At 46.5% G+C, this 13767-nt stretch overlaps 1 protein-coding gene across 1 annotated transcript in view; it reads right to left on the minus strand.

The window, feature by feature from the left end:
• Positions 1–3228: 3228 nt before the first annotated feature.
• Positions 3229–13767, minus strand: part of SVOP (SV2 related protein) — a gene marked incomplete at both ends in the record, with an annotated part of 51602 nt that continues 41063 nt past the window's right edge. The window contains 5 exons of the mRNA XM_084253473.1: positions 3229–3435; positions 4483–4572; positions 9007–9088; positions 9975–10086; positions 10724–10831. Coding sequence (XP_084109599.1) covers positions 3229–3435; positions 4483–4572; positions 9007–9088; positions 9975–10086; positions 10724–10831 — 599 coding nt within the window. The remainder of the gene's footprint in view (positions 3436–4482; positions 4573–9006; positions 9089–9974; positions 10087–10723; positions 10832–13767) is intronic.

Raw genomic sequence — 13767 nt, forward strand, 5'->3', positions numbered from 1 at the left:
CCATGATACAACCAAGTTATTCAGAGCTGAGCAGCCGTCGCCCACCTGGGACTGGGCTTGTGTTCCACCACCACCCCCCACCGCGCCCCTATCCCCCACCCCCTTCCTCTTCCCACTCTGGTTCATTCACTCATGCTCCCTGGCCATCCCCTGTAGGAAATGAACTACCAATCCCTCTTATAATAAAGCTGCACATCTTCACCTGAATTCGCCTGAGTATAATTTCTGTTCCTTGCAACTAGAACAGCCTGAGAACTGTGAGGCAGGCTCCTCTCAGCTACCCCTCATCTGACCGCCATTGTCTTCCTTTTTATGTGGTAATAGAATGCCAGTTTTGTGTTCTAGAGGCTGTGGGTATCCCTTCATCCTGGGGGATGTCCTTCCTTCATCAGCCCTAGAGAAGGACTCAGGCTGGGATGGGCATGTGACCCAGGTCTGGCCAATGACCTTGTCATCAAGGTCAACGTGCTGAAGAACTTCCCCGTCCAACTCAAAACAACAGAAAGAAAACATTTTTGTGACTACTCCTTCTTCATTCTAAGCCTTGGAAATAAATGTGATGGTTGGCAAATGGGTAGCCATTTTGTGACTGTGAGGTTTCACACATAAGGTCAAATAGCCAACATGCAGAGGATGCTAGAGAGGAAAGGCAAAAGTAGTTGGGTCCTTGATGACATCATTGAGCTATTTACCCTCCCTGGAACTATCTGACTCTGAACTTCCTGTTAAATGAATAATTAATACTCTAATGGTTTAAGCAACTATGCACTGGTTTTACTATTGCTTGTGGCTCAAAGTAGCCCTATCCTTTGATGTTTATTAGTAATAACCAAGGGAGACACTTGATCTCCATCCTTTAAGGCTCTCTGGTGCTCAACATTGTTTACAAAGAATAAAGAGCCATATTCATTTCAATATCAAACTTGAAGATCCTCTTTCATCTCATTTTCAACACATGTCATTTATGTGTTCCTGAGCATATTTGAAATTAGGGAACACATACTACCCAGACTACACTGAACGTCTTCTGCCATTTTCTGAAATCTTCCCTAACACTGAGGGAAACAGATGACATTCCCATTAATGGGAACAGGAGCTTTGGGGAAGTTCAAAATTAGCTACAACTGTCTCCAAGGAAAGTCCCCACGTATTTCAAAGGCTTGGCCAACTCTTGGGGCAGCTCTTGTATCATTCAATAATATTGATTCTCTTTAAAGGGCAGGCAATTTAGAAGGCAAAGAATTTTTAACTTTTATTTTCTCAAGAAGAAAAACCCTCAGCTGCAAGCCCCTTGAGCTCCTGGGAAATGTTCCTGCCCATCAGATACTCCTCCCCATTATTTGAGGGCGCAGGAGTAGATTTGCTCACCCAGCAGTGTCTGACCAGCTGGAAGGCAAAAAAAGACAGCAAAGGTTCTGTGTCACCCAGGAGCGTTTAGCAGCCCAGAAATAATGAAGGGGATAGCCACTCTGGGTTCAAGGAAAGGCTGGTGTCCAGGAGAAACAGATCTACCATGCCACTTCCTCTCTGATTGCCTGGCTCAGGGGGGCTGTAGCCCATATTTCAGGGATGTGGGTCTATCTACCATTGACCTAGAACTTGAAGCTGAAGAAGTCACATAGAAGCAGGGACCTCAATGCCATAAGCAAAAAGTGCTGCCAACGACTCAAACTCACAGTGCTGGCGGTCAGCTGCGCGACTTTCTCCCCATGTTGGGAAGGTGATCAAATTAACGCAGAATCCAGCATCGAGATGACCCCATGAACAGTGTTGGCCGTTACGCGAACTCTCACAGACGTTATGACAAACGAACTTACTTCAACCTTGCAATGTCCATCACCAACATGTTTAATAAGAGATGAACATACACATTTGGCTTCCTGAAAAAGTTTGCTTCAAGCAGAGGGTCAGTCTTCTCTGGCCTTTGAAGGGACCTGGCAGCTTCCTTCCTCCTCTCTAGGCTCCTGCCTTCATGATGGGAAAGAGGCCTCGTGTAAACCAAATCCTGAGGTGGAAGTTGCCTGTGAGGTCGTAGCGCCAGCCCTTCTTACAGAGGCCAACCCCAAACCCACTGACCTCCTTTCTCCTCCCTTGAAAATGGACACAGGTCACACGTCTGGGCCCTCCCGTTCCGGCCCACCCCGCGACGCTCCTGCCATGGGGCCCTGAGTAGAAGCCCCTGGAGCTGCCTCTGTGTAAAGACCCAGCCTGCCCCTGACAGCAAGTGTGTCAGAGAAATCGGGGAGGCAGGGTCCCCGCTCCCTGACGCCGCAGGAGGTGGTGGTTCACATTACGTCCTCTTGTTTTCTCTGCCCCGTTAGCCACCTACCCACGTGCAAAATCCACAACGCACCAAACACTGAACGGAAACCCTGAGTTAACTGTGTTCTTTCCCAGAGAGTCGCCCGTCAGCCTGACCTAGGAGGGGCCAGAAAAGAAGCCCCAGTAGGGCCTTTACTGCTTCCACAGGGGAGACCCCGCTTTGGCGCTGAGCTTGGTTCTCACCTCCCTTCTGCCTCAGTCCCCAGGGGTAACAGCCTCCTGAAGGTATCATCTGGTGCAAACCCAGCTCTCATCATGGATACATCTGGATCCCCTGCAACTAGGGACAGCAGCTTTATAGGAGGTTGGGGGGCATGTGGCTCAAGTTCAAATGTATGTCCACCTGCCAGTCTCCACTAGTTAGGTCCTGGGGAGGCAAACCGAGGGGCCTCTTTTGCAAGCATCTCTTAGGCCCAAGGAAAAACTCTTTAGGCCATACCTGGGTCACCCACAATTTCAAAGCCTGGGCTGGAGCCGTGGGAGGCACCTTCTGAAGAGGTCCGGAGCTGGGGGTCAGGCGCCCACTTGCAGGGGTCTGGGTCTGGACAGTATCTACACAGATCTTTTGGTGGTCATTCATGGAGGGTGTGGCCGCTATCTCTGGGTGGCATCCGGTTGGCGACCGGTCACCAGACACTCCTAATGTGGCAGTTTTCCCATGCAGAACCCCAGGTTATGAACAAACCTCCCCCCACATAGAAAGAACCCCCCGGAGCAAACACCTCCCCCTCTCCGGGTGGATCGCGATGAATATGAGCAAACAGAGTCACGACACAAAACCCTGTTGATCCAGTTGCACCCTTGGGTGAGTTCTGGGTGTCGGCAGTGACGTCGGTGCCCCGGCTGGGCTTCCACCAGCTCCCCGCGCTCTACAGCCTCAAAGACCAGTTCTGCCCTCACTGGTCACTACTCTTGAGAGCCCGAGTTCGACCTGGTGACGCCGGCGCCGTGCGTGCCTCGGCCGACCATCTCCTGGCCCCACTCCCGGTGGCTGGACTCCTGCAGGCCGCGGCCTTTGGTCTCTATGGGCAAAAAGCAGGAGGCCACAGCCGCCAGGAGGCAGCAGCCACTGTAAACTGCCAGCGACAGGTACACAGAGGATTCCAGCATCACCTGGGGAGGGAGACACATGCAGGTGAGAGCCGCCCTTCTGGAGCACAGGTACCCCCACCAGCTGGGTAATGCCAAGAACGTGAGCCCCTTTTGTTTGCAACGTGAGATGCTTAGTCCTCTTGACAGCTCTAGAAGCGAGATGCTTTGTCCCCATTTTACAGATGGAAAAATGGGGGCTCAAAGAGGATTAAGTAACATGCCCAAGTTCAGACAGATAAGGAATCAGGCTCAAGGGGCTGGATTTTCCTAGAGCAGTTTTTCTGCTGATTTCCTGGCTTTATTGCCTGGACAGATCAGACAGCAATGCTGAACCTCATTTCCTCTTCTGTGAATGGGCACAGGGCAGAGAGGATTTCTCAGGAACACTTGGCACCATGCAGGCACATGGTCAGCTCTCAACCAGTATTAGTAGCAATATACAACGGCCAAACAGGAACGCACAGGGCAGAAATACTTTGTTTAAACATGTGTTGGAATTCTTTTTATACAAACTACCAATAAGCAGTAAATGCACACAGACAGAATCCGGTTGAAGTTTTCTAGGGATGGGGGAGGGAGTAATGGAGGTGGAGTTCTTTTGGGGGAGATGAAAATGTTCTGGAACTGATACAGCAATACCTCTCCTGCCTCTAAAAATAGAAATGCTTCAAGACACACAAAGAATTGCAAAATTTTGCAACAACCCCTAATTATCCAATTCAGAAACCAGGGGCTAGGGCGTTTGCGTTCCACTAAATCATGTTGGCCTATCTGTTTCCATCCAAATCAGTTTTGGCCAAGTCATATGGTACCCCCGCGGCCTTCTGCACAGGACAGACTTGGGTTTGATTACCAGCTTCTCTGCTTCCAGATGTGTGACCTTGGGCAAGTCCCTTCACCCTTCTAAGCCTGCAAGTAATACTATTGCGAGTGAAGCTATTTCTTTCATAGGATGGGTCATCAGGCTCAAATAAGAGGACTCGGTGCAAGGCTCAGCAGAGAGTCACTGCTTACCATACACTGGCTTTTATCACGGTCACCCCCTCCATGTTTGGGGGTGGCACCTACCTGAGCAATGAACGGAGTGATGAGCGCACCTACTCTGGCCATGCCGCTGCAGGTACCCAGGCCCAGTGCGCGCGTCGCCGTGGGGTAGACCTGAAACACAGCCACACACCTGCATGGGCTTGAGAAAACACAGGGCCCCCCACCCCTTCTCTCCAGCTCCAAGGTAACAGGCTAGGCCCTCATCAGTGGGCCTGAAGTTAGGGTGAGTTCCTCGAGTGTGAGTGAAATAACACGAAGGGGTTGGGAGACCAGGATGGGTATGCTCACCCCAAAGGGGATAAGAAGTTCTGCTGAGAAAGGGCAAGAGGACAGGTTCTGGGTGAGAACCCAAGAAGGGGTAGTCTCTAAGACCCTGCTTGCAACTGGTACACATTCAGGGTCCAGGCACCGTCCCACTGGCCGCCTCGAAGCACTGGCCATAGATTGTCAAGGAATTTCATAAAAAGAGATGAAAATGTTTACTTAGTTTCATGGTTTATACCCAGGAGGAGCCTGATGCCTACTTCTCCCCTGGGCAAAATGAGATGGGACTGGGCAAGGGACTTAGAAGTGGGCACATCTCTATCCCCTCACAGGCTGTAGCTGGGAGGAGGACTTGGAGGCCCTGCGCAGGGCTTCTCCATCCCAGACTATGGACATGTTGGGACGGGTCATTCTCCAGAGCAGGGGGCTGTCCTGGGCCCTGTAGGATGTTTAGCAGCACCTCGACCTCGAGATGCCAGTAGCATTTCTGTACCTCCCTCCACTTCTTTTTTTTCTTAAGATTTATTTATTTATGCATACAAGAACTGGGGAACAGGCCGGAGGCATGGGGGGGTGAGAGGATTCACTAGAGACAGAGTGGGGAACAGAACAGGCAGACTGACTGAAATACACTGCTGAGGGGAGTAGCAGGCAAGTCAGGAGAGGTCTGCTGCGCCATGTGGGTTGTTCCCTGGCCAGGGATCGAACCCGTGCTGCAGTGGCTGTGGACAGCCTCATAGGTTGTGTCTTAACCCCTTGCACCACCAGGGAGGCTCACCTCCCACCACTTCTGTACCTCCCACCCAAGTTGTGACAATCCAAGCTATCTCCAGAGTTGCCAAATGTCCCTGGGGGACAAAATTACCCTTGTTTAATAGTCAGCACTGGAGGAAGCCGCAGCGTCCCTAATCACTGTGGGGATGGAAGTTGTCTGCCAACCTGGAATACTTTATTGGGCTGTTTCCTAAGAAAAGAGCTTCTGTGGTGTCATTGCATTCCATTTGGGGGTTATTTGTTATAGCAGCTGGCATATCTCTAACAAGGACACTGCTCAGAAAGCTTGGAAAGAATGAAAGGCTTAAATCATGCTTGACCCCAACACTTAGCAAAAACCATCATCACACTTTCATGCATATTCTTCTAGGTTTTTCTATGATTGTATACACACGTGTGTATACATGTGTTCATTTATTGATCTGTTCATCTAATACCTTTTGAGTGTATATCATATATATTTGTATATGATATTTTAATTCACTCAATGGTACAGCAATAGAGACATGTATTTCCCCTGTAAAAAAATCAAAACATCTAAATTCCCTTTGATTTACTCCTTCTCCCACAGTCTCCTCATACAATCTGATTATTATGAAGTTTGAAATGTACCCCCCCCACAGTAAATGGGTCCAAAATATGCACATGGAAAAGACAGAGCTTTAAAAATAAATACAAATGGGATCACACCATACATGATCAGCTGGTAACCAGCTTTTTCCATTCGGCAACATGTCTTACAGTCGTACCCACATCAGTATATAGACATCTACAGCTGTGATATATTCCACAGTGGATATGCCACAGTTTATAATTCAATACAGACTATGGACATGATATATATGGATGTGTGTATTTTATATATGTTCTATTATGTAGTAATAGAATGTAAGTGTATATTCATATAGTTACACACGCTAGTACTTCAACTAATAATTAACACATTGATATCAATATATAATAACATATTGCACATGTTATATATTGATATTATATTGATATATAACTATATATATCATATACAATAAATATAACTCAGCAATTATACATGTTGAGATTGTTTTCCCCCTACTTTATCAAAATCTGTCTTTATTAAAGTGAACAAATCATTACCAGACTACCCCAAACTCAACAGTCAATGGCCATGCTGAGTTTGAGATTTATTCTAAAGGAAGCACATCCTCAATAATTTGTGAAAATAGTCATGTTAGCACTATACGTGATAGTTGAGAGTTGGAGAATAATTCAAATATCCCTTAGCAGGAGTTAAATTCAAATGCAATTATAAATAAATATAATATATACTATGTACTATATAGATAACACACAATACACAATATATATTATAGACACTATGTTATACATATTTGTATATGTTATACATATACAAATATATGCATAATTTGGTTAAAAAGTTATAATGAGTTTGGCAATTCCATATATATATAAACAGTAATACACGCATCTATAGACATGTGTGTGTATATAAGAATGCATATAAATATATTTGCATGTACACTTATGATATGTAATATATGCACTTGCATGTATGCAATACATATGTATATATGTATAATTATATACTGTTATATACATGTAATTGTCCAACATATGGTTGACACTCCTCCTAAAGTAGAATAATGAATTAGATAGAATTCGATTTTTGTTCTTTCGCTGTGGAGAATTTTGAGCGTGGACTGAGACGGTATGGCTGGTAGAATGAATTCTCTGCTACCCAGCTCAAAGCCTGTGTTTGTCTCAGTTCCTCCCTTATTTCCTTCCTGTTGTAGCCTCAGGCCACTATGAACCATGAGCCCATCCATGCAGGCTGGGCAGCCTCCTAATGTCTCCTGATGCCCTTTGGAGGACTCCAACTATTAATCCACAAACCTTTGTGGAGGGGACACAAGGCCACGAGATGACTGAAGACCAGGAGGCCCAGGTCCTGCTCACATGGAGCCTTAGAGAAGTCTCCTTTGGGGGAGAGGCTATCTGACATGACTGAAAATACCAAAATGGGGTGCAGACATGAAGGATGAAAAGAAGTCAAGAGGGGGAGATCTGGGAGGGCTTCCTGGAGGAGGCAGGATTGGAGCTGGACCTGGAAGGGAAAGTGGGGGAGATGGGTTTCCAGCCCATAACTCAGAGTGAGGGCTCTCGAGTGTCATGCAGACCCGAGGGCCTGAGGGACAGTGCAGACCTATTCCTTCCCTACACAGCATCTGCTGCATGATATTTTCCTCCTTCTTTATGATATGTAACATCATAAGACAGAATAAAGGAAATAACACACAATCCCTGAATGTGGGAGAATGGAGGGCTCAGACTCTACTGTGTGCAGTATAAGTTGGTGCAACATCTTAGAGGATGATTTTTTCCATTTCTTTCACCCTTTGATAATGTTTACAGGCTTTAACTCAGCTATTCTGCATCTAAAGGAAGTACAAATTGCACAAGAACACAGAAAGCTGTTCACCTCGGCATTGCTTGTGCTAGTGAGAAGTTGGAAAGCAATCCAAATATCCACACATGGGAGAACTATGACAAAATTATGATTTGTCTGTACCACAGATATATAGAATAGTATATGATATCTAGAGTGCATATACTGTAACTCACACACTATACATTGCCCAGTATATGCATATCTAGTATTTATATTTACTACACAGCATAGTAAAGGATGGATATAACACATATACCACCTGTGACAGACTAATTAGAGTATAGTATAGCAGCTGTTTACAAAGTACAAAGCAGCTCCATCTGTCCGCTGCTCATTGTCCCTCATCTCTTCCTCCAGAACCACAAAGGGTTCCTCCTCCTCTGGCTTTTGGACCAGTCAATGGAAGCCCCCCAGGGAGATGGATGAGGTGGGAGAGGACAGGTATTTACCCTCCTACTCCTTCCCCTCCAGGTTGCCTCAGGCGACCTGTGCTGCTCAACTGAAGGTCAAGCTTCTCTCAAGGTGACCCTCTCCACACTCTTCTCTGCTAGGAACCTGCCCAGCACCCCTCCCTTATCCCACTGACCTTCCGTAGCAGCAGTGTTCCCAGGCACCTCCCCCGCACTCCATCCTAAGCTCTGGGGTGCTGTTTATCACTTATTAGTTTCCCTAAAGCCTGCCCCACACCATGTAATTCATCCCTTCATTAAACTCTTCCCAGTTACTCAGTTACTTGATTTGACTCATGCACTAACATATATTGGTATATGCTTAGAGAAAACTCCAGAAGAAAATATACTAAATTAATTAAGAAGGTTGTCTCCAGGAAGAGGGAGTGGGGGGCTCTTTACTTTTCGGCTTTATACAGCTCTGTACATTTGGAACTTTTACAGTGAACATAAGCTCTTATAAGTGGGGTGGGGGGAAGGGGAATCATTGCAACATAGTCTGAAAGAATGAGAAGATTCCCAGTTGCACTCACACGTGGGGTCCAGCTGGGGAGTTTCTGCAGGCAGAGCACCACCCTCCTTGCCCCACCAGGTCCCAGACACCCCTCCTACCTCAGGTGTGTAAACATAAGCCGCCTGGAAGCCACCAGAAATAAAGGCTCTTGCAATGAAGAGTAACAGAGTAAGCATATTTCTAAGAAAGAGATAAAAAAGCAGATGAGTAGGTATTTTTTCTGCCAGCTTTTATCAGCAAAGTCCTAACTGCCCAGACAGAATTTACACCCTAGAAATTGCAAAGTCCACCCCACGCAACGCACAGAGGCACACAGCCAGCATGTCCCAGGCCCACTATAAAGGCCTGCTTTACAAGCTCATCCCCAGGGCACGAGGCCAAGAGATGGGGACATCTGTGGTTCCCCCAAATGGCGACAAGTGATATAAATAAAACCAAGTTTAGGACCTTGTAGGGATGGAAATTGAGTCAGAAGCCAACTCAGCTAGGGAAAGGGAAGTTCTATTCTGTAGTATTTTGAGGGTCATCCTGGCCCCAAAACCTCAGTTCCATTGTTGCTGTCAGTGTCCCAGAATGCCAACATTTCAGGGTCTAAGCTACATCATGGACCTTCCACAGATTCTTCATCAGGTTTGGTCTGAGGCCTCTCAAAGGCCACTTCTGTATTTTGAGACCCTCGAGAGAGGGGAAAATGGAGAAATGCCAAAAGGGGTCCCAGAACACGTTCTGTTTGAAATATCTCATCGAACAAATGAACTCTTTTAATCCAGACACAAATTAAACAGTTACCTGCATGATATGGCTGGGTGAGGATGTCAAAAGGATTGTTAGAGCAAATCCTGAACCCAAGTGTCCCCCCGCCCCCCGCAACCCCACATCTCTGAGCCTCATCTTTTGGTTAGTTGCCAGGCAACCAGGAGCCTCCATCCTAGTGAGGGGCTGGGGTTGGGGAGGGTCCTTTAGATGATCCCAGGGGGTATAGTACACAGCCTGCAAGTCCAGAGAGCCACTGACTATGACCTGAGAAATGGGCCTGCGGGCCAGAGAGCGCTGGTGTCACACCCACCTTCCAACACAGATAAACAGCAGGAGGCTGCAGAGGGAGAAGACGATGAAGCAGAGTGCCATGGTCTTCTTGCGACCCAGGCGGTCAATGATCCACAGAGTCACAAGGACACCTGCAAGGGGATGGGGACACTGTGATGGGCAGCTTCTCACATGACTCCCGGGGGCCTCCCTACCTCCTGGCATTCACACTCTGTCTAGCCCTCTCCGCTTGAGATGGGCTGGCCGGGTAACTCGCTTCTAGAGACTAGAATACAGCAAAAGTGACGGGATAAGGTTACAAGGGACTGTGACTTCTGTCGTGCTAGCATTCTCTCTCCCCGGGCTCCTCTCCTGTTCTTGCCTTGATGGAGAAGGCCACCTGGCAAGGAACTGAAGGTGACTTCTGGCCAATAGCCAGTGAGAAATGGAGGCCCCTTGTTCCAAAGTTCCTCAAGGAATTGAATCCTGTCAACAACCACCTGAGTGAGTGTGGAGGCAATCACTGCACCGTGAATAATAGTCTTTCGTCTGTGACCCGGGGAATCTTGTATCTTCTGCCAGCAGGCATAAAACCAGGCAGCTTAATTTATTAGTTTTCTGGTAGAATAAAATCTCAGTCCCATCACAAGTCTTGACAGTTATAGCTAAGGGCTGGGGAAATAACCTAGCAAATCCCTAGAAATGGGATTTGCTTCTAGGTGGTACCAGCTGAACAGCTGCCACATTCTCAGGCTCCCCAGCCCCAGCCCCACTGTGCAGGGCCCTCACCTGGGAACTCAGATAGGGTCGTCCACAGCAGGTCCATGTAATCCTCCTCACTCAGGTACTCACAGGCTAGGCTGCATTTTGCCTCCACTGCCTTCTTCCGGCTGGAGACTGGGAAGTGGGAGACAGAGAGAAAGAGAGGAAGCACACAGAGCCTGATCACACCTGCCTGTGCCCTAAACCTCCTTCCCCGGGTATGATCCAGCTGGGGTGCCAAGAAATACTAGGGGAGGTACCAGGTTCCCTGCCCCCACTTTCAAGCAGTTGCCTTGGACTAGCTACTGGGAACAAGGGCAGAGCTAAGCAGCCAGGTGAAGTTACATAACACAGGAGGCAGGTTGGCTCTGTGTGTTCTTGCTTTTGCAGTCCCAACTTCCACCCTGGTGCTGTTGCAAGGGGACTTGAAAGAGCTGTGTGGGTGAGGGACACATGGGGAGGCTGACAATGGCAGCCATTACATTGATTTGTAGTTTTGCATCTCTCCCTTTGTCCCAGACTTTCCTGGCCTCTTTGGCCCCATCTTGCGTTGTTCCCTGCCAGAAGGTACCTGAGATTTATGGCAATCTTGTGAGCCTCAAGAGCAGGCCCCTTGGGGTGACCCTGTTTGGCTGGGTATTTGACCATGAGGGGATGGGTAATTTGGGGTGATTTATTGAGAAAAATATCCTGCCTTCTCTTCTTACTCTATGCCTATTGGTTCTATTAAAGATCTACTACATTAAGAGTGCGCATCCCTTGTCTTTGTGTAGCAGGTGGCAAGACTGTTTTAGAGTGTGCACCCTGTTTTGGAGGGGTCCTGGGTAGCCCTTGGTCACATACTAACAGAGTACGTCTGCTCAGGAGTCAGAAAAGTTCAGGTTAGAACACCAAAAAGCAGTGCTATAGATTCATCCCCTGAGGCTCAGTTTCCCCATAAAACTGGGCCAATAAAACCACTGGGCAATGTGGTGGGAAGAAGGGAAGCAGCTATGTATCTGAATATGCTGGGCCAGGAATTGGCACATACCAGGTGCTCTGTGGCAGACAGACTTTAGGGTGGTCCCAAGAATCTCCACCTTTGTTATCTGGCCCTCAATGCTTCCTTTATCCGCCTTCTGCTTCTCTGTCCCTTGCTCTGCTCACTCAACTCTAGTCACAGTGGCCTTCAACAAGGCATGCTTCTACCCCAGGACCTTTGCACTGGCTGCTCCCTCTTCCTAGATTGCACTTTATATACCTCCATGATGAATTTTTTACCTTCTTGTCTTTCTTTATATCTCATCTTCTCATTGAAGCCACTCTGACCACCCTATTTTAAACTTCAGCCTTCCCACAGCCTCTTGCTCTATCCCACATACCTTATCCTGCTTTGCTGTCTTAGATACACACCCCACCCCCTATTCCATCTTATTTGTTAGGAAATAGCATGAGAGCCTTTGAAATGGGAAAAATGTCCTATCTACTACACCCTCATAGATTTTCATACCTTTTGTTGTCTTTGAGCTATTTTATAACTCTGCACATTATAGAATACTGATGTTAATGCAAATGAGTCTTGTCCATCAAAATGCAAATTGTGTCTGGTGGTGATGCAATTATTGCCTTATGCATACTAACAAGTTTACCTCTAATTGTAAATCCATCTCAGCATTTCTGATTGTCCATATACATGTGTGTTTGGAATTCTCCTTTGAAATCAGATGGAACCTCTTACTGGTATTAGTAACCTCTCCATGGGTCTCTCAGGTTTCCTCACATCTTAAGAGAAGCGGCGTGGCAGGGGCTGTCCTTGTTTGAGACTATCTCCTCAAGGACTTTTATTTATTAAACAGACTTGAAAGATGCAGAGTTTCTCTTTTTGGAGCAAAGGGCTGGTTTGCTTATGGCCTTTGAAGATATAGTGCCTCCCACGATGGCAAAGCATGGACAATCCAGTATAAAAGATCTGGGGACTCTAAGTTTGGGGTTCTGCCTTTGTAACATAACCCACTGCTTTTGCAAGTATCATCTGCCCTCTTCATATCACCCTGTGGGAATTGGGGCTCAAGAAACTGGTGTAAGAAAATGCTGATATTATAGCTATTAGTGTTATTGTGAGTGATCAAGTCCTTTGTCTCTGACCCAAGAGTGTCGTGACTTTTGCCAACATCTGTGGAAACTGTGAAAGGATAACTTGTTAGCTTGAAAATAAATAAAATGTCATACTTTTCACAGTTCTTAACAATGCTTTCATTCATTCATTAATGAGTTCAACAGAATAAAATCTTTCACATGTGTTCATTTTATCTTTGTATGAGAGATATTTTACTTTTTCTTAATTTTTTAAATACATCGATCACCTTTTATCATACTATATAATTTCCTTACTTAGTGTCCTATTCTCTCGCTCTCTTTCTCCCCCACACCCCACCCCCAGGTCCCATGAAAAAATAAGGTTATAGGGCAGACATTTGTGGATTTTTTCTGTTTTCACTGATGTATCCTAACACTTCAACAAGTGCCTGGCACATAGAAAATAATTATTGCATGAATGATCTGCCCAAGGTCACTCAGCTGCTTGCTGTAAAACCCAGGCTCCTTGACTTCCAGCTGTGGGCTTGTTGAATGGTATCACTTTCCCACCCAGGAGTGAGAGAGCTTTCAACGGGAGTTGGCAAACAATTGCCTATGGGTCAAAACTAGTCTCCTCCCTGCTTCTTCTTGGCTCAAATGGTAAGAATGAGTTTCATATTTTCAGTGATTTTTAAAATAAAAAGAATCATATTTCATGGTAAAAATTATATGAAATTGAAATTGGCATTGATAGATAATGTTTTATTGGAACACAAGCAACACTTGATTGTTTACTTATTCTCCAAAACTGCTTTTCTGCTACAAAACCTAAAATATTTACTATCTGGCCCTTGATAGAAAAATCTGGTGAGCCCCTGCTTCGTAACATTCTACTGGAGCCTCTGCTTTCCTTAAGCAGTTCCACTGTTAGGGGATGAGATTTATGCTCAATCAATACCAAACCCCAATCTATAATTGAGTTGCTTCCTCAAGCAGTTAATTTAGATGCTCTATCA

Source organism: Talpa europaea (assembly GCF_964194135.1).
Source record: "Talpa europaea genome assembly, chromosome: 14".
Lineage (NCBI taxonomy): Eukaryota > Metazoa > Chordata > Mammalia > Eulipotyphla > Talpidae > Talpa > Talpa europaea.